Genomic DNA, 15,903 nt, shown 5'->3' with positions numbered 1-15,903 from the left:
AGTACAGAGTTGATGTGCAGGGGTACGGGATAATTGAGGTAGAYATGTACTATACATATACACTTAAATATATATTTGTTTTTAATTTAACTAGGCAAGTCAGTTAAGAACAMATTTTTATTTACAATGACGGCCTACCCCGGCCAAACCCTAACCCGGACGATGCTGTGTCCAGCACAATATTCTAAGGGACTCCCAATCACGGCTGGTTGTGATACAGCCTGGAATCGAACCAGGGTCTGTAGTGACGCCTCTAGCACTGTGATGCAGTGCCTTAGACCAATGCGCCACTCGGGAGACTCATTATAGGTATGGGCAAAGTGACTAGGCAACAGGATAGATAGACAGTAGCTGCAGCGTATGTGGTGAGCGTGAAAGTGTGTGTGTATGCGTGCATTATTGTGTAAGTGTGAGTATGTGGGTAGTCTGGTGTGTGTGCATAGAATCAGTCAGTGCAAGAGAGTTAGTGCAAAAAAAGTCAATGAGGACTTGGTCCAGACTTTGGTTAAGTCTTTGCTGTCMTGGAGTTAAAGAATAAAAGCCTTTAACAACAATCTTCAAGTTGAGTCTTGACAAAGTGTCAGCATAAAAAAATGGCTCTAAATCAATGGTCCAGATATGCAGCAAAATGGTTCCCTTTTAGCTGAGTCATCATTAGAGGCCGCTCAATGCACAGGGGCTTGTCCACTCAGTTACCAGCATAGCCAAGTCATAATTATGTCTAAACCCCGCCTATTTCTACAATGTATCTTCTTAAAATCTGATTTTAAACCTAACCACAATGCTTTGCTAGCCCTATGCCTAATCTTGACCTTAAATGAAGACTAAAGCGGATTTTTTTTTAAATATAGCCAATTTTGACTTTGTGGCTGTGATAACTAGTGACAACCCAAGAACACCAGTGTGGCCATAACAAAGCAAGGTAAGYGCAGTTCAATTGTTATCCACGCCGGTATTCGATACTCCAACCATTTCATTGGTTAATTTACGTCTACACAGACMTGGTCCTTTAGAGAATGGTAATTAAATGGGCATAACTAACAATCATGAYTGCTAAAATGACGTGTCCTTAGCATCAGCTGACCACGGTGATGTTAGCCGTTCTTTTATAGCTAGCTCAATTATGTTAGCTAGCTAGCAGTATGTGTTGAACGAGACTATCAACTTCCTTCCTTATGAAGTTCATATCTAACAAGCAAACAATCTTAGATTTTACACTCTGGGTCCAATATTAGTTAGAATTTAAGATTTTCCTGAACATCCAAATAGTTGGAAAAGCATTTCAAATAAGTGTTGCAGTCGCGTGGGTTTCTTAAATGCACTGCTGCCTGCTGGTATGTGCAGTTCTTGAGGGTATACTTCAAAGTCGTGATAGAGAGCTATGCCACTGATAAAGTAAACAACCTATGGCAATGTCCTTTCGTGTCTAATTAACAGTTTAATGTAATTGTATAGTTTAATTTGGGTTTCAATATTTGCTTTGATCACTTTCCCCTAATGTGTAGTTTCATTCTTTCCCAGCTACTTCCGTTTGTTATTATTTCTGAGTTTATGGTTCATCCAGAGAGGAAGTGGAGTCTTGTCATTTCCCCTCTTTGTAGAAAATCAATCTTTGATCACTCAAGAGACAGTAATTTCCATGTAAAAGGACCCCATGAGCAACCAGATGTGAAGGTCATAGGAGCATGTCAATTTAGGTGTCAAAAGAAATCTGAGTCTACTTTTTATTAAGGCATACAGTGCATTTGGAAAGTATTCAGACCCCTTGACGTTTTCCACATTTTGTTACGTTACAACCGTATTCTATGGATGAAATAGTCCCCCCCTCATCCATCTACACACAATACCCCATAGTGACAAAGCAAAAACAGTTTTTTAGAAATGTTTGCAATGTATAACCTCCCTGCCCCCCCACACACGCACACAAGTGTTCAGACCCTTTACTCAGTACTTTGTTGAAGAACAGCCTCGAGTCTTCTTGGGTATGACACTACAAGCTTGGCTGCCTGTATTTGGGGAGTTTCTCCCATTTTTCTCTGCAGATCCTCTCAAGCTCTGTCAGGTTGGATGGGGAGCGTCGCTGCACAGCTTTTTCAGGTCTCCCCAGAGATGTTAGATCGAGTTCAAGTCCGGGCTCTGGCTGGGCCACTCAAGGACATTCAGAGACTTGTCCCAAAGCCACTTCTGCGTTGTGTTGGCTGTGTACTTAGGGTCCTTGTCCTGTTGGAAGGTGAACTTCGCCCCAGTCTTGAGGTCCTGAGCGCTCTGGAGCAGGTTTTCATCAAGGATCTCTGTACTTTGCTCCGTTCATCTTTCCCTCGATCCTGACTAGTCTCCAGTCCCTGCCGCTGAATAAACTCCACACAGCATGATGCTGCCACCACCATGCTCCACCGTAAGGATGGTGCTGGTTTCCTTCCAGACGTGATAGCTTGCATTCAGGCCAAATAGTTCAATCTTGTTTTCATCGGACCAGAGAATCTTGTTTCTCATGGTCTAAAAGTCCTTTAGGTGCCCTTTGGCAAACTCCAAGCCTGCTGTCATGTGCCTTTTACTGAGTGGCTTCCGTCTGGCCACTCTACCATAAAAGCCTGATTTGTGAGTGCTGCAGAGATGGTTGTCCCTCTGGAATGTTCTCCCATCTCCACAGAGGAACTCTGGAGCTCTGTCAGAGTGACCACCGGGTTCTTGGTCACCTCCCTGACCAAGACCCTTCTCCCCCGATTGCTCAGTTTGGCCGGGCGGCTAGCTCTAGGAAAAGTCTTGGTGGTTCAAACTTCTTCCATTAAAATGATGGAGCCACTGTGTTTTTGGGGACCTTCAATGCTGCAGAAAGTTTTGGTACCCTTCACCAGATCTGTGCCTCGACACAATGCTGTCTTGGAGCTCTATGGACAATTCCTTCAACCTCATGGCTTTGGTTTTTGCTCTGACATGCACTGTCAACTGTGGAACCTTATATAGACAGGTGTGTGCCTTTCTAAATCATGTCCAATAACTAGAATTTACCACAGGTGGACTCCAATCAAGTTGTAGAAACATCACAAGGATGTTCAATGGAGACAGGATGTAACTGAGCTCAATGTCGAGTCTCATAGCAAAGGGTCTGAATACTTATGTAATAAGGTATTTCTGTTGTTTTTTTTATATACATTTGCAAAAAAATCTTACCCAGTTTTTGCTTTGTCATTATGGGGTATTGTGTGTAGATTGAGGAAAACGTTAATACATTTTAGAATGAGGCTGTAACGTAACAAAATGTGCAAAATGTCAAGGGGTCTGAATACTTTTCCCCAAAAAAAATTTATCCCCCAAAATTTGGAAAAAGCTAAGGCTTTGATTTCTGGTCAAACAGATGGGAAAGAGGTCTTTATAAAATATCTACCAGGAAAAATTCCTAAAAGGTATTATAAATAACACAATAATATTGAAGTAAAGACCCCTGCCAACTAATATCAACAGGTATATTTAGTATTGAAGAAATTTCTCTGCCTTCTGTAAGTTTAAGAAACTTTGCCTTGTGCCTTCAAATTCCGTTACCAAAACCCAACATATCTTTAAGATATTTACAAATTTCTCTCCCTAGAGTGAGGATAATGAGAGTTAACAGAAGTAACAAGTAAAGGTAGACCCATCAATTAGTTMATGTTTTTACTGATATTAACTTTGTTTCTGAGTTAAGTTGTTAAATCTAAAAATTCTGTTTCCAAATTGGTAACGGAATGTCAGAARAATCGATAACGGAATTTCTGCAATTGAATTGGCTAAAATGGGAWTTCATAGTGTACAGTAAAGAAAAGTATATTAGGGAAAGGGAGTTGTACAAATGAATGCCTTCAACTGAAATGTGTCTTCAGCATTTAACCCAACCCCTCTGAATCARAGAGGTGCGGGGGGCTGCCTTAATCGACATCCAYGTCTTCTGCACCCGGGGAACAGTGGGTTAACTGCCTTGCTCAGGGGCAGAACGACAGATTTTTACCTTGTCGGCTCGGGGATTCGATCCACCAACCTTTTGGTTACTGGCCCAATGCTCTAACCACTAGGCTACAGCGTAGTACACTAAAGAAAATTAGTATAGTTCAGTAGAGTAAAGTGGAGAATAGTTCAGTACAGTAAGCACAATAGAATAGAGTACAGTAAGGAAAAGTAGTGTATAGATCAGTACAGTACTGTAGAGTTCAGTACGGTTCACAGTACTAGTCGAGTACAATATAATCTACTGTACTATAATYTACTTTACTGTACTGAACTCTACTGTTCTGTATTGTACTGTACTCTACTGAGCTCTATGCTGTATTTTGATGTCCAAACATGTGAAACCTAGACTGTCCAGACCAACCAAATTTGTTCTTATTTGGGGGCAGCTCTAGCTCATTAAAACAGCCAGTGTGTAGAAKAGTACCCAAATATGGATGATATTACATATTTATACCTTTTTGTGTACCTTTTTAGGATACTTCACCATGAAGAGAATGCCATTTTATATCCATAATTATGCATGTGTAGATCAGGGACCCATAATTAAATTCTGTTACTGCAATGCCATTACCGGGTGTAAATCCACTTACTGTAGTTCATTAAATAGTCAATTTGCCATGTCATAGCTGACACCCCACTCTTTCTGCAGACATTGTTGAATTTGAATTTGGAGCAGATATTTCAGTTTTTGGGAAACATGAACACAAAWAATAGAGGAAGATTTTACCAAAATTCTGTTACCAAATTTGCATCTGCACAGTTCTTCTGGTAAATGTGTTTTTGTAAAATGTTAAGTTTTTAAATTGTTAAAAGTAGTCGTTGTGATTTGTTAGACTTTGAAATCAATGGTTTTTGTTTGGCGTACATTTAAAAAAAAAAAAAAAAATAGTTACTGTCTTGTCGCTGCAACTCCCGCACGGACTCGGGAGAGGCGAAGGTCGAGAGCCATGCGTCCTCCGAAAACACAACCCAACCAAGCCGCACTRCTTCTTAACACAGCGCGCATCCAACCTGGAAGCCAGCCGCACCAATGTTTTGGAGGAAACACYGTACACCTAGCGACCTGGTCAGCGCGCACTGCGCCCGGCCCGCCACAGGAGTCACTAGTGCGCGATGAGACAAGAATATCCCTGCCGGCCAAACCCTCCCTAACCCGGACGACGCTAGGCCAATTGTGCGCCGCCCCATGGGCCTCCCGGTCGCGGCCGGCTGCGACTCTGAGTCTCAGAGTCTCTGGCRGCCCAGCTAGCACTGCGATGCAGTGCCTTAGACCACTGCGCCACCCGGGAGGCCTTGTTTGGCGTACATTTTGAGTGAAAAATCAGAGTCTCAGCTCAATTCCGTTACTGTGGAATTGCCCAGACTTGTCATTATGATTAATCAAAATTTGATGGTACAATTTGGGTAGCTCTCAATAACCCAAGTGGGGTATACCTAGTTTACAGGCAGCCCCGCTTGAGTTCTCAGCTGATGGTACCGRTCACAGCTGGCTCCCTCGTGAACTACAATCCTGACGCTCTGTTTAATCCTGACGTTTTGTGTCTAAACGAAAATACGCCTCACTTGTGATATAGTTTTGGTTACCTTTGGAACTTAACTTTCATATAAGCGAGAAAGAATCTTTCAAGTACAAAAAATGCAAAGATGCACCCGGCTGTTTTCACACATCGCCTCGGCTACGACACATCCTCTCACCTTGCGATTGCATTTCCATTGGACCATTCCATTGCACATTTCCTGTGTTTCTCAAAATACAGCCAGGTGCAACTTTCCTAAACTGCACACAATAAGTGTATATTTTGTATAAAAATGATTTCTCGCTTACACGAAAGTTACATTCCAAGTGTTTCCAAAACTGTATCGCGTGCGGAGGCRTATTTGCGTTTAGACAGAACATTTTGGGGAGCGTCGGCAAAATCCCTTCAGGCGGCAGACAGCTTCGTGAATAGATGGTATAATTAAGCAATAAGGCATRAGGGGGTGTGGTATATAGCCAATATACCATGGCTGCTCTTAGGCACAACACATTGCAGAGTGCCTGGACACAGCCCTTAGTTATGGTATATTGGCCATATTCCACAAACCCCCGCGGTACCTTATTGCTATTATAAACTGGTTACCAACGTAATTAGAGCAGTAAAGATAAATGTTTTGTCATACCYGTGGAAAAACGGTCTGATATACCACTGCTGTCAGCCAATCGGCATTCAGGGCTGGAACCACCGATTTGTAATGTTTAATACCATTTACAGTCTATTTGAATGGGCTAAGTATTCCATAATTAAAATGGATTGATTGGTTTCTTGCCTGGTTTTCCYAATCCATAGTCTAAATGAGAGGATTACGACGCCTCTCCCTAGCCTCAGTGGCTATGGTTTGGGGCAGGGTTCCCTGCAGACTAAACAGCAGAGGGGGACAACCCCCCGCTCCTTTGGGAGCGAGGATTCTGACCAACCCTGAGGACGTCTTCCAGCATAACATGTGGTATGCGTTTGCACATCTATTATTTTGATTGAATGCAACTTTCAATGTGAAGTCTGAAGTTGATAATATGCTGTGTCAAAGGGCACAGCAGTGTATTTTGGATCAAGCATACAGTACGTTCATGTTGACATTATTGTGTTTTAGGGACCATGTGAAATGGTCTGAGGAAGAGAAAGAAAAAGCCAGACAAAAGGCAGACGATAATTCTAGCTTACGCATTCCATTGGAAGAGCAAGGTAGCCCTTTTCTAAACGTTCCTAGCAAATTATGTTCTTAATTTTGATTGTATGAAAACAAATATTTATTTTGTTTTTGTTCTTCATCTCCCACTAAGGCAAATATGACATAGACGCCTGTAAATACTGGGATAGCTTTTATGAGATGCACCAGGACAAGTTCTTTAAAGATCGCAAGTGGCTGTTCTTGGAGTTCCCAGAGCTTCTTCCTTTGGGGCTAGAGAGCAGTGCTACTGAGGAGAGACCGTGTGGGCTGCGTGCCCCATGCCCAGAGCCTGGTGTGTCCGGCAGGGAGAAAGAGATGGGCCAGCAGYGGCAACATGCACCCAGTCATCAGCACATAGATCCACTGACTAGTGATTGCCAGCAGTCCTGTAATCAAGATGGGAGAGACACTGCAGGGGCTGCCAGGCAGACMAGCTCTTTCCCAGGCGAACATGCAACTTTCAGGATCTTAGAGGTATTTTCATCTTGCTTTTATTCCTCACCTCCCACACTTGTTCATATATTATGTAGTTCGAATGCTTCTGTGTAGGTAGAACTTTGGTGTTGATTTCACTGGCTAGTAGTTGAGTCAAATGTCGTCTATTTTGACAGAATGTTATTTTTGTCATAGGTTGGATGTGGKGCTGGTAACAGTGTGTATCCTATTGTCAGCTCTATTAAGTAAGTATAACATCATTACATATATTTKATTTAGTTTCATTGTCTTTTAAATTGTTATACACTCAGATCAGAAGAATGTGTTGATGCATGACATCACAAACTGAACCTGTGGTGTTCAATGGTAGATAAAATATAAAAAAATATAAAAAATATTCTGGAATAACATTGTCTCTCTTGAAGGCAAATGTTTTGATTTTTACTTTGTTATGCAGACAACCTGTTCCAAAGCATGATGTCATCTTGCATAGAACATTTTGTCCAGAGGACTTGGCAAGGCTAGGAGAGGAAAGTAACGAGTAGGAAGTGTTTAACCTTGGACTGCATGCATAACCCTATGAATGACTCTTCAATGAAATGGAAAGCATGTTATCTGATAGCCAATGTATTAGTCCCTCAGTCTCCCTGCTGGGTGGGTGATTAAGAGCTATTTTGTTCAGTAAATATTTACTGATTGCTACTGTAGATCTTATACAGTTAAGTCTACCTGTCATTATACACYTAACTTGTATCCCTACTCCACACCCCTYGACTTTTTCCACGTTTTGTTGTGTTACAGCCTGAATTTAAAATGGATTACATTTAGATTTTGTGTCACGGGCCAACACACAATAATACCCCATAATGTCAAAGTGGAATTATATTTTTTGWCATTTTTACAAATGAATGAAATAAAAATCTTGAGTCAGTAAGTATTCAGCCCCTGTTATGCGTGCACTGCGCCCGGCCCACCACAGGAGTCGCTAGTGTGCAATGAGACAAGGATACGGCCAAACCCTCCCTAACCCGGACGACGCTGGACCAATTGTGCGTCGCGCCATGGACCTCCCGGTCGCGGCCAGCTGCAACAGAGCCTGGGCTCGAACCCAGAATCTGGTGGCACAGCTTGCACTGCGATGCAKTGCCTTAGACCACTGCGCCACCCGGGAGGCCCTGCAATAATCATGTTTAACATGATTTTTGAGTGACTACCTCATCTCTGGTCCCCACACATACAAATATCTGTAGGTCCCTCAGCCGAGCAGTGCATTTCAAACACAGATTCAACTACAAACACCAGGGTGGTTTTCAAATGCCTTGCATTGAAGGGCGCCTATTGGTAGATGGGTAAKAAAAAAAGCAGACATTGAATATCCCTTTGAACATGGTGAAGATATTAATTACACTTTGGCTGGTGTATCAATGCACCCAGTAACTACAAAGATACAGGTGTACTTTCTTACTCAGTTGCTAGAGAGGAAGGAAACTGCTCTGGGATTTCACCCTGAGGCCAATGGTGACTTTAAAACAGTTACAAAGTTGAATTTGTGACTTGAAAATTGCAGTTTTAGCAATGATCAACTTGACAAAATTTGAAGAATTTAACRAGAATAATGTGAAAATATTGTACAATCCAGTTGTGCAAAGCTCATAGACTCACAGCTGTAATCGCTGCCAAAGATGATTCCCCATAGGTGAACACTATGGGGTGTGAATACTTATGTAAATGAGATATTTCTGTATTTCGTTTTCAATAAATTTGCAAACATTTCTAAAAGCTATTTTTCACTTTCATTMGTGGTATTGTGTGTAGATGGGTGAGGATCTATTTATTCAATTTTGAATTCAGGCTGAAACACAACGAAATGTGGAATAAGTCAAGGACTATGAATACTTTCTGAAGGCACTTTACCTTTTTGTTTTGTATTGGTGTGTTTGTGGTGAAAATGATATGAAATTAAGCTGACAAGTTCCCTATCTGTGTTGCTGTCTTATAGAGACACAGGGGCATTCTTATACTGCTGTGACTTTTCCCCTCGTGCTGTCCAGCTGGTCAAGGTAAGCTCTCTTTAAGATCTAGATACAATTTTCCAAACAAGCGAGATTCTTACAAACAAACATTGAAAACAGGTTGAAATCTGGGTGAAATAACATCATTACAAACAGGTTGAAATCTGGTCGAAATTGAATAATTCCAAACAGGTTATTACATCACGGTCAAGCTACTTGTTTGTCTTGTTTTTCACATTATCCTTCTCTTCTACTCAAAATGTTAGGCATCTCACCTTGCTTGATTTGAGGCCTGGTGGACATTTTATGCTCTTGTAATTTACAGTCTTTTATCAAATGGCCATGACCAGCAGTCCTTGACATTATTGCATAGAGTCCTTGAGATGCAGGGCATTTATCTTTAATCTGAGACTAGAGCAGTCTACTAGGAACAGACTGTGTGCCCTCATTAGAGGTTGTTACATTTATCCTTCTCTGTTGTCAGTTGCTTTGCGATTTATGGGTGCAATCCTGTCCAAGTCTATTTAAGAGCTTAATATGATGTTGCTCAATTAATGCTACGTATCTACTCATGAAACACTAGGAAMACACCTAGTTTGTTCACATTGCTAATACTATTGCTGGCTTGAAGTAACAACCTCATAATAGTTCAATTATGTAATTATTTCAAACTATACTGTAAAGTACTGGTGTGTTTACGGGTGCCTTCAGTTATATGCACCTTTTAGTGGTGATTTAGTATAAGGTCTTGCCACAACTGCTTATTTGTTTTAGGGGGGAGTGGTTCAGTTTCCAGGAGTATTATTCATCCCCTTKTAACCTGATAATGCTAATGTTTTTTCAGTAAATGTAAGAAAATAAGTGAATAATAGTTTTTAATGCCTTGGGATCTTTTTCTTCTAATTATGAAAATAATTACATTCTCACATAATGCATATTCGATGTAGGTTTGTCAAAAGAAAAAAAAGAAGAAAAAAAAATGTCACATGCTTCTTAAACTTTCTTACGAGTACTTTTCCAACAATGCAGAGTTTAAGATAAGAAAAATGTATAATAATGACACGAGGAATACATAAACAGTGAATAACAAATAACAATAATGAGTAAAAATAACCTGGCTATATACAGGGATGATAGTCATTTAGGCAGGTTACCTTGGCGTTCTTGGGCACAGGCACTATGGTGGTCTGCTTGAAACAAGTTGGTATTACAGACTGGGTGAGGGATAGGTTGAAAATGTCAGTGAAGACACTTGCCAGCTGGTCAACACATGCTCTGAGTGCGCGTCCTGGTATTCCGTTTGGCCCCGTGGCCTTGCAATTGTTATCCTGTTTAAAGGTCTTACTCACATTGGCTACAGAGAGCGAGATCGTCCGGAACAGCTGGTGCACTCATGCATTGTTCAGTGTTCCTTGCCTGGAACCGAGCATAAAAGGCATTTAGCTCGTCTGGTAGGCTCGCGGCATAGGGCAGCTCGCGGCTAGGTTTCCCTTTGTAATTCGTGATAGTATGCAAGCCGTGCGACATCCGTTGAGCCTCAGAGCCAGCGTAGTAGAATTCAATCTTAGTCCTGTATTGACGCTTTGCCTGACGGCTCGTCGGAGGTCGTAGGGGGATTTATTATAAGCGTCCGGATTAGTGTCCCGCTCCTTAAAAGCGGGAGCTCTAGCCTTCAGCTCAGTGTGGATATTGCCTGTAATCCATGGCTTCTGGTTCTGGTTATTAATGAAGCCGGTGGCTGATGTGGTAAACTCCTCAATGTTATTGGATTAATCCCGGAACATATTCCAGTCAGTGCTAGCAAAACAGTCCTGTAGCTTAGYATCTGCTTCATCATACCACTTCCGTATTGAGCGCGTCACCGGTACTTCCTGTTTGAGTTTTTGCTTGTAAGCAGGAAGCAGGAGGATAGAGTTGTGGTCTAATTTGCCAAATGAAGGGCTTGGAGGGCCTTGTATGCATTTTTGTATGTGGAGTAAAAGTGATTTACAGTTTTGTCACTTCTAGTTGCACAGGTGACACTGGTAAAAATTTTGTTAAAAGGATTTCAGTTTCCCTGCATTAAAATCACTGGCCATGAGAAACGCCGCCAGTGGATGTATTTTTATTTTATTTTTTGCTTATGGCCCTATACAGCTTGGTCTTAAAGCCAGCATCGGACTGTGGTGGTAAATAGACAGCTACGGGGAAAAAACATTACATAAATTGGTAAATAGTCTGCAGCTTATCATGAGGTATTCTAACTAAGGCGCGCAATAACTTGAGACTTCCTTAACATTAGAGATCGCGTACCAGTTGTTGTAACAAAGAGACACACCCCTCCTCCCTTCGTCTTACCCGAGTCTGCCATCCGGTATAGATGTATAGATAAACCAGTGAGATGTATATTATCCATGTCCTCGTTCAGCCACAACTCTGAGAAACATAGAATATTACCGTTCTTCAGGTCCTTTTAATAGGATAGTCTTGAACGRAGCTCATCCAGTTTGTTCTCCAGTGATTGCATGTTCGCCAATAGAACAGAGGGCAATGACGGTCTTTTTGCTTGCAGACGTAGTCTCGTCAGGATGCCGCCTCGCCTGCCTCTCTTTCGAAATCGAGGTGTCCAGAATCTGTTTCCGGTCATAGGAAATGATGGCGGAGAAATAAGTTTAAAAAAAAATTACGATCAGCGTTAAGAAACACATAAAATAGCAGAATTGGTCAGGAGCCCGTAAGACAGCTCCTATCCAATGCAGCGCCATATTGGTTTCGTAACTAACTGTAGAATTTGTTATGGTGGCAGGTAGCCTTGTGGTTAGAGCGTTGGCCCAGTAACCGAAAGGTTGCTAGATCGAATCCCCGAGCTGACAAGGTAAAAATCTGTCGTTCTGCCCCTGATCAAGKGGGCCGTCATTGTAAATAAGAATTTGTTCTTAACTGACTTGCCAAGTTAAATAAAATACTTTTTAATTTAAAAAAAAAAAAAATCTTTGAGGAGCTTGTTAATACATTCAGGGCCATTTTTTTGTGTGAATTAAGCAAGAMTTTTAAGAAATCCAAATTGCCATCATAAGAGCTCAACAGTAGGTTTTAAGCTATCCACTACATTTAACCAATTAATGAGTTTAATTGTTAACATATTGATATCATTGTGCTATTTGGAATCAGAGGCCACTTAGTCCCCTCTTTTTCCCCATGTAGGACCACCCAGACTATGACCAGTCTGTGTGTCACGCCTTTGTTCAGGACGTCTGTGACGAGGTGGGCTCCTTTCCGTTCCCTCCACTGAGCCTGGATGTTATTCTGCTGGTCTTCGTRCTGTCCTCCATTCACCCCGAGCGGTAGGTGATGTTTAGGAGACAAAGGCAGGAGCGCCAACTCTCATTTATCACCTCCCCATGCTTTGTCTGAATGTCATTACTAATCTAACTCTCCACCCTCCAAAAACAGGCCTTCTCTCACACTGAGGATATGCTATTTTGTACTAACGTGTGTGTTTTGAATCAAGAACATTCTGGGTTTATTTATACAGATTATATGCATTTGCTAATTGCAAATGTTTTGTATAATAAGGCAGTTGCAAGTGAGTAAGCAAAATACCCATTGAAATAGCATGCTGACTGAGATYAGTTTAGGATGTAAGCTCTGGTGTGCTGTTCATGTAGCCATTTAAAAGTAGCACAGAATATGGGAGCCTGGCAGGTAGGTGTGTTGGGTTAGTAACCGAAAGGTTGCTGGATTGAATCCCCGAGCCGACAAGGTAAAAATCTGTTGTTCTGCCCCTGAGCAAGGCAGTTAATCCCCAACAACAACTGCTCCCCTGGCGCCAATGACGTGGCTGATGATTTAAGGCAGCCCCCYGCACCTCTCTGTTTCAGAGGGGTTGGGTTAAATGCAGAAGACACATCAGTTGAATGCATTCAGTTGTACAACTGACGAGGTATCCCCCTTTCCCCTCATACAGTACTGTATGTGCCTATTCGCAGTCTATTTATGATTCACTTCAAAATGGCATTAAGTCTAACTGCAGATCCATTTGCTCTGGGTACTTGGATGCTTGCTTTTTGTAACAAACAGTGACATTTCACTTCATACTGAGGCCCCTGAAGATTGCAGCTGATTAGAATTATGGATATGGGCTGGCTGCCAGCCAGCTCTCACAGCAAGCCGTAATAGATTTTCCTGTATTCCATCACTTTTCATTTTATATTTGATGTAGAGGTAAGTTGGTACTGTCCTGGGTTTTCATCTCAGTACCTCCTGCCATTTTCTTGCTGTGTAAAATCTTTAATGGTTCAGGTTGTTATTGAGCTCTAAGTGAGTATTGAGTGTAGTGCCAGGAGTATCATGGAGCATATTGTCTCTACAATGGGCCATTGATTGCTGATCCGCTTCAGTCATTAGAAGCAGCTTGTTACTGTATTTATCAGTCACATAATAAGACAAAGTCAAAAGGCTTCTACTGCAGGCATTTTCTGTGGGTGTATAACTGTGTGATTTTGAAATATGCTCACTAACTTTCTGTCAGACATCACATACAGTGYATTCTGAAAGTATTCAGACCTCTTCCCTTTTTACCCATTTTGTTACGTTACAGCCTTATTCTAAAACAAGATTTCATCAATCTACACACAATACCCCATAATGACAAAGATGTAGATTTATGAGCGGGAAAAAAAAACGTAATACATTTTAGAATAAGGCTGAAACGTAACAAAATCTGGAAAAAGTCATGAGGTCTGAATCATTTCTGAGTGCACTGTATGTTAGCTRAGATGCTACTGTACATTTGAACAGCTAACATTGGGGAGGAGAGTACAGTCAAATTCTTACCCCTTTTCTCCCTTGCAAAGCCTTACAGCTTGTACAGTACTGTATATGTTAATTTCCTGGGAAGCCTTGCTCTGGAATGATAAAATGAACATCTCTGAAAATGTGTCTTACTGTCCTTATGCAGTTTTGCGTCGACTGCCCAATTTTGTGTATCATACCTTTGCAAATTCAAACGTTGTTTTGAGAAGGGAACTGATTAATTGATTGGTTGGTTTGTCATTTGATTGATTTCATTGACAGAGTCCAAGGAGTTGTGACCCGGTTGTCTCAATTCCTGAAACCCGGAGGGATACTACTCTTCCGGGATTATGGCAGATATGACCTATCACAACTACGGTTTAAAAAAGGTGCCATTCTAATCTTAACTTTAGATAAAGTGCATTTTCACAAAGTATACACTTTACAGAGGAAATAAATATAATTAAAAGGGGAAAAACAGCAGATCATAATCATTTGAAATAGGTAGGCAGTTTATACTTAGTAGTGAATACATTTTATTGTCTAAAGTGGCTATTTGTTAATAATGACAGTGAGATCTTTTCTCTGATCAACAGGTCGATGCTTGTCAGAGAATTTCTACTCAAGGGGAGATGGAACTTGTGTTTATTTCTTCACAAAAGGTAAAATGATTCAAAAGTCTCTGTGAATATTGTGTGTAGACATTATTTCAAATCTAATGTCAAATAATTTAGTGGTGGTAATTAATGTGTGATGGTATTATTATGTTACTCTTTCCACAGATGAAGTTCACAGTTTATTTTCCAATGCTGGTTTGGAAGAAATTCAGAATCTGGAGGATAGGCGACTACAGGTGAACAGAGGGAAGAAAGTTGTAATGCGCAGAGTGTGGATGCAAAGCAAGTTTAAAAAACCTCAACCACTAGCACCACCATTGTAGTCTACCACCACGGTCCCTGCTCGGACCAACATGTTGCCCCAGGTTGGCTTTACCAAGGACTTGTCTATCCAAATCAGAGGTCAGAGGGAGGTCATAAGCATGACTCAGTGCAGTGAGATGTGTTAGTGTGATGCATTTACAGTACCACTGGGATGGTCCATTATCGGGCTGAGGGAGTGGTCAACTATCGTGCCAAGGAAGTACCTTCTGGTTGTTGTGTGCTTATTATGGGTTTCACATGCCATGTATGTAAAACTCACTTTTTGTAAGGAGACAAATATAATTTATTTGTCTGGTTGAGTGTATGCATACATATACATATTTAATTAAACAGTTTTATGTTGTATAAACCCATAAAATGAAAATCTGTGAATAATACTGTCATAAAAATGACTTATTTGTACCTTCCTTAGTTGGACATTAAAATTGTACCTGCTACAGTTGTTGTAGTTGAGTGATTGATTTCCAATTATTTGCACACAACAGAATTATAACTCAAAATATGTTTTATGTTCTGTCTCAGTGATGAAATATATTGATTATATACATTAGACTTTTGATATTCTGTTAATGAATTGTGGTAATGCAAATTCTTGCATTATGCCAATGTATCCCATTTCTTGCACCTGGTGTATGTGTTTTGTACCTATATGCTAAGCAACATGTCATATCTAATTGATATAAAATGGAAAATGAAACTCATTTATTTGGTAATGCAGTGAACAAAATCAAAAGCACAAAAACAATTTAAATGTTATTTCAATGAATGCAGAGTAAATTAGTTTATGGATAATCTGAAAGTCAATTATAAACCGGTTTAATTAATGTCCTATTTCAATTGGTATTTACCTAACTTTTTTTTTTAAACTCTGTGACCTGAATGCCAAGCGTCTCATCTGGAGGAACCTGGCACCATCCCTACGGTGAAGCATGCTGTGGGGATGTTTTTCAGCGGCAGGGACTGGGAGACTAGACAGGATTGAGGCAAAGATGAACGAATCAAAGTAGAGCGAGATCCTTGATGAAAACCTGCTCGAGAGTGTTCAGGACCTCAGA

The 15,903-nt window shown here is 41.0% G+C and overlaps 1 protein-coding gene across 2 annotated transcripts; it reads left to right on the top strand.

Annotated features, from left to right (window-relative positions):
• The first annotated feature begins 696 nt into the window (after positions 1-696).
• mettl8 (methyltransferase 8, methylcytidine) lies at positions 697-15,287 on the top strand. Of its 2 annotated transcripts, none has more exons than XM_023981521.2 (10): positions 697-922; positions 6,309-6,465; positions 6,610-6,701; positions 6,800-7,161; positions 7,318-7,367; positions 9,122-9,182; positions 12,318-12,457; positions 14,190-14,296; positions 14,504-14,569; positions 14,690-15,287. In XM_023981521.2, the coding sequence occupies exons 2-10, from the start codon at positions 6,314-6,316 to the stop codon at positions 14,845-14,847; spliced, it is 1,188 nt and encodes a 395-aa protein (XP_023837289.1). In that variant the 5' UTR covers positions 697-922; positions 6,309-6,313; the 3' UTR covers positions 14,848-15,287. The 2 variants fall into 2 exon arrangements, with proteins under 2 accessions (XP_023837289.1, XP_023837290.1); XM_023981522.2 differs by lacking the exon at positions 697-922 and adding an exon at positions 944-1,019.
• The last annotated feature ends 616 nt before the right edge of the window (positions 15,288-15,903 follow it).

The sequence above is a fragment of the Salvelinus sp. IW2-2015 genome, linkage group LG36, assembly GCF_002910315.2.
Source record: "Salvelinus sp. IW2-2015 linkage group LG36, ASM291031v2, whole genome shotgun sequence".
Classification (NCBI taxonomy): Eukaryota; Metazoa; Chordata; class Actinopteri; order Salmoniformes; family Salmonidae; genus Salvelinus; species Salvelinus sp. IW2-2015.
Note: the sequence above shows the minus strand (reverse complement) of the source record. Positions and strands in the feature narration are given on the sequence as shown.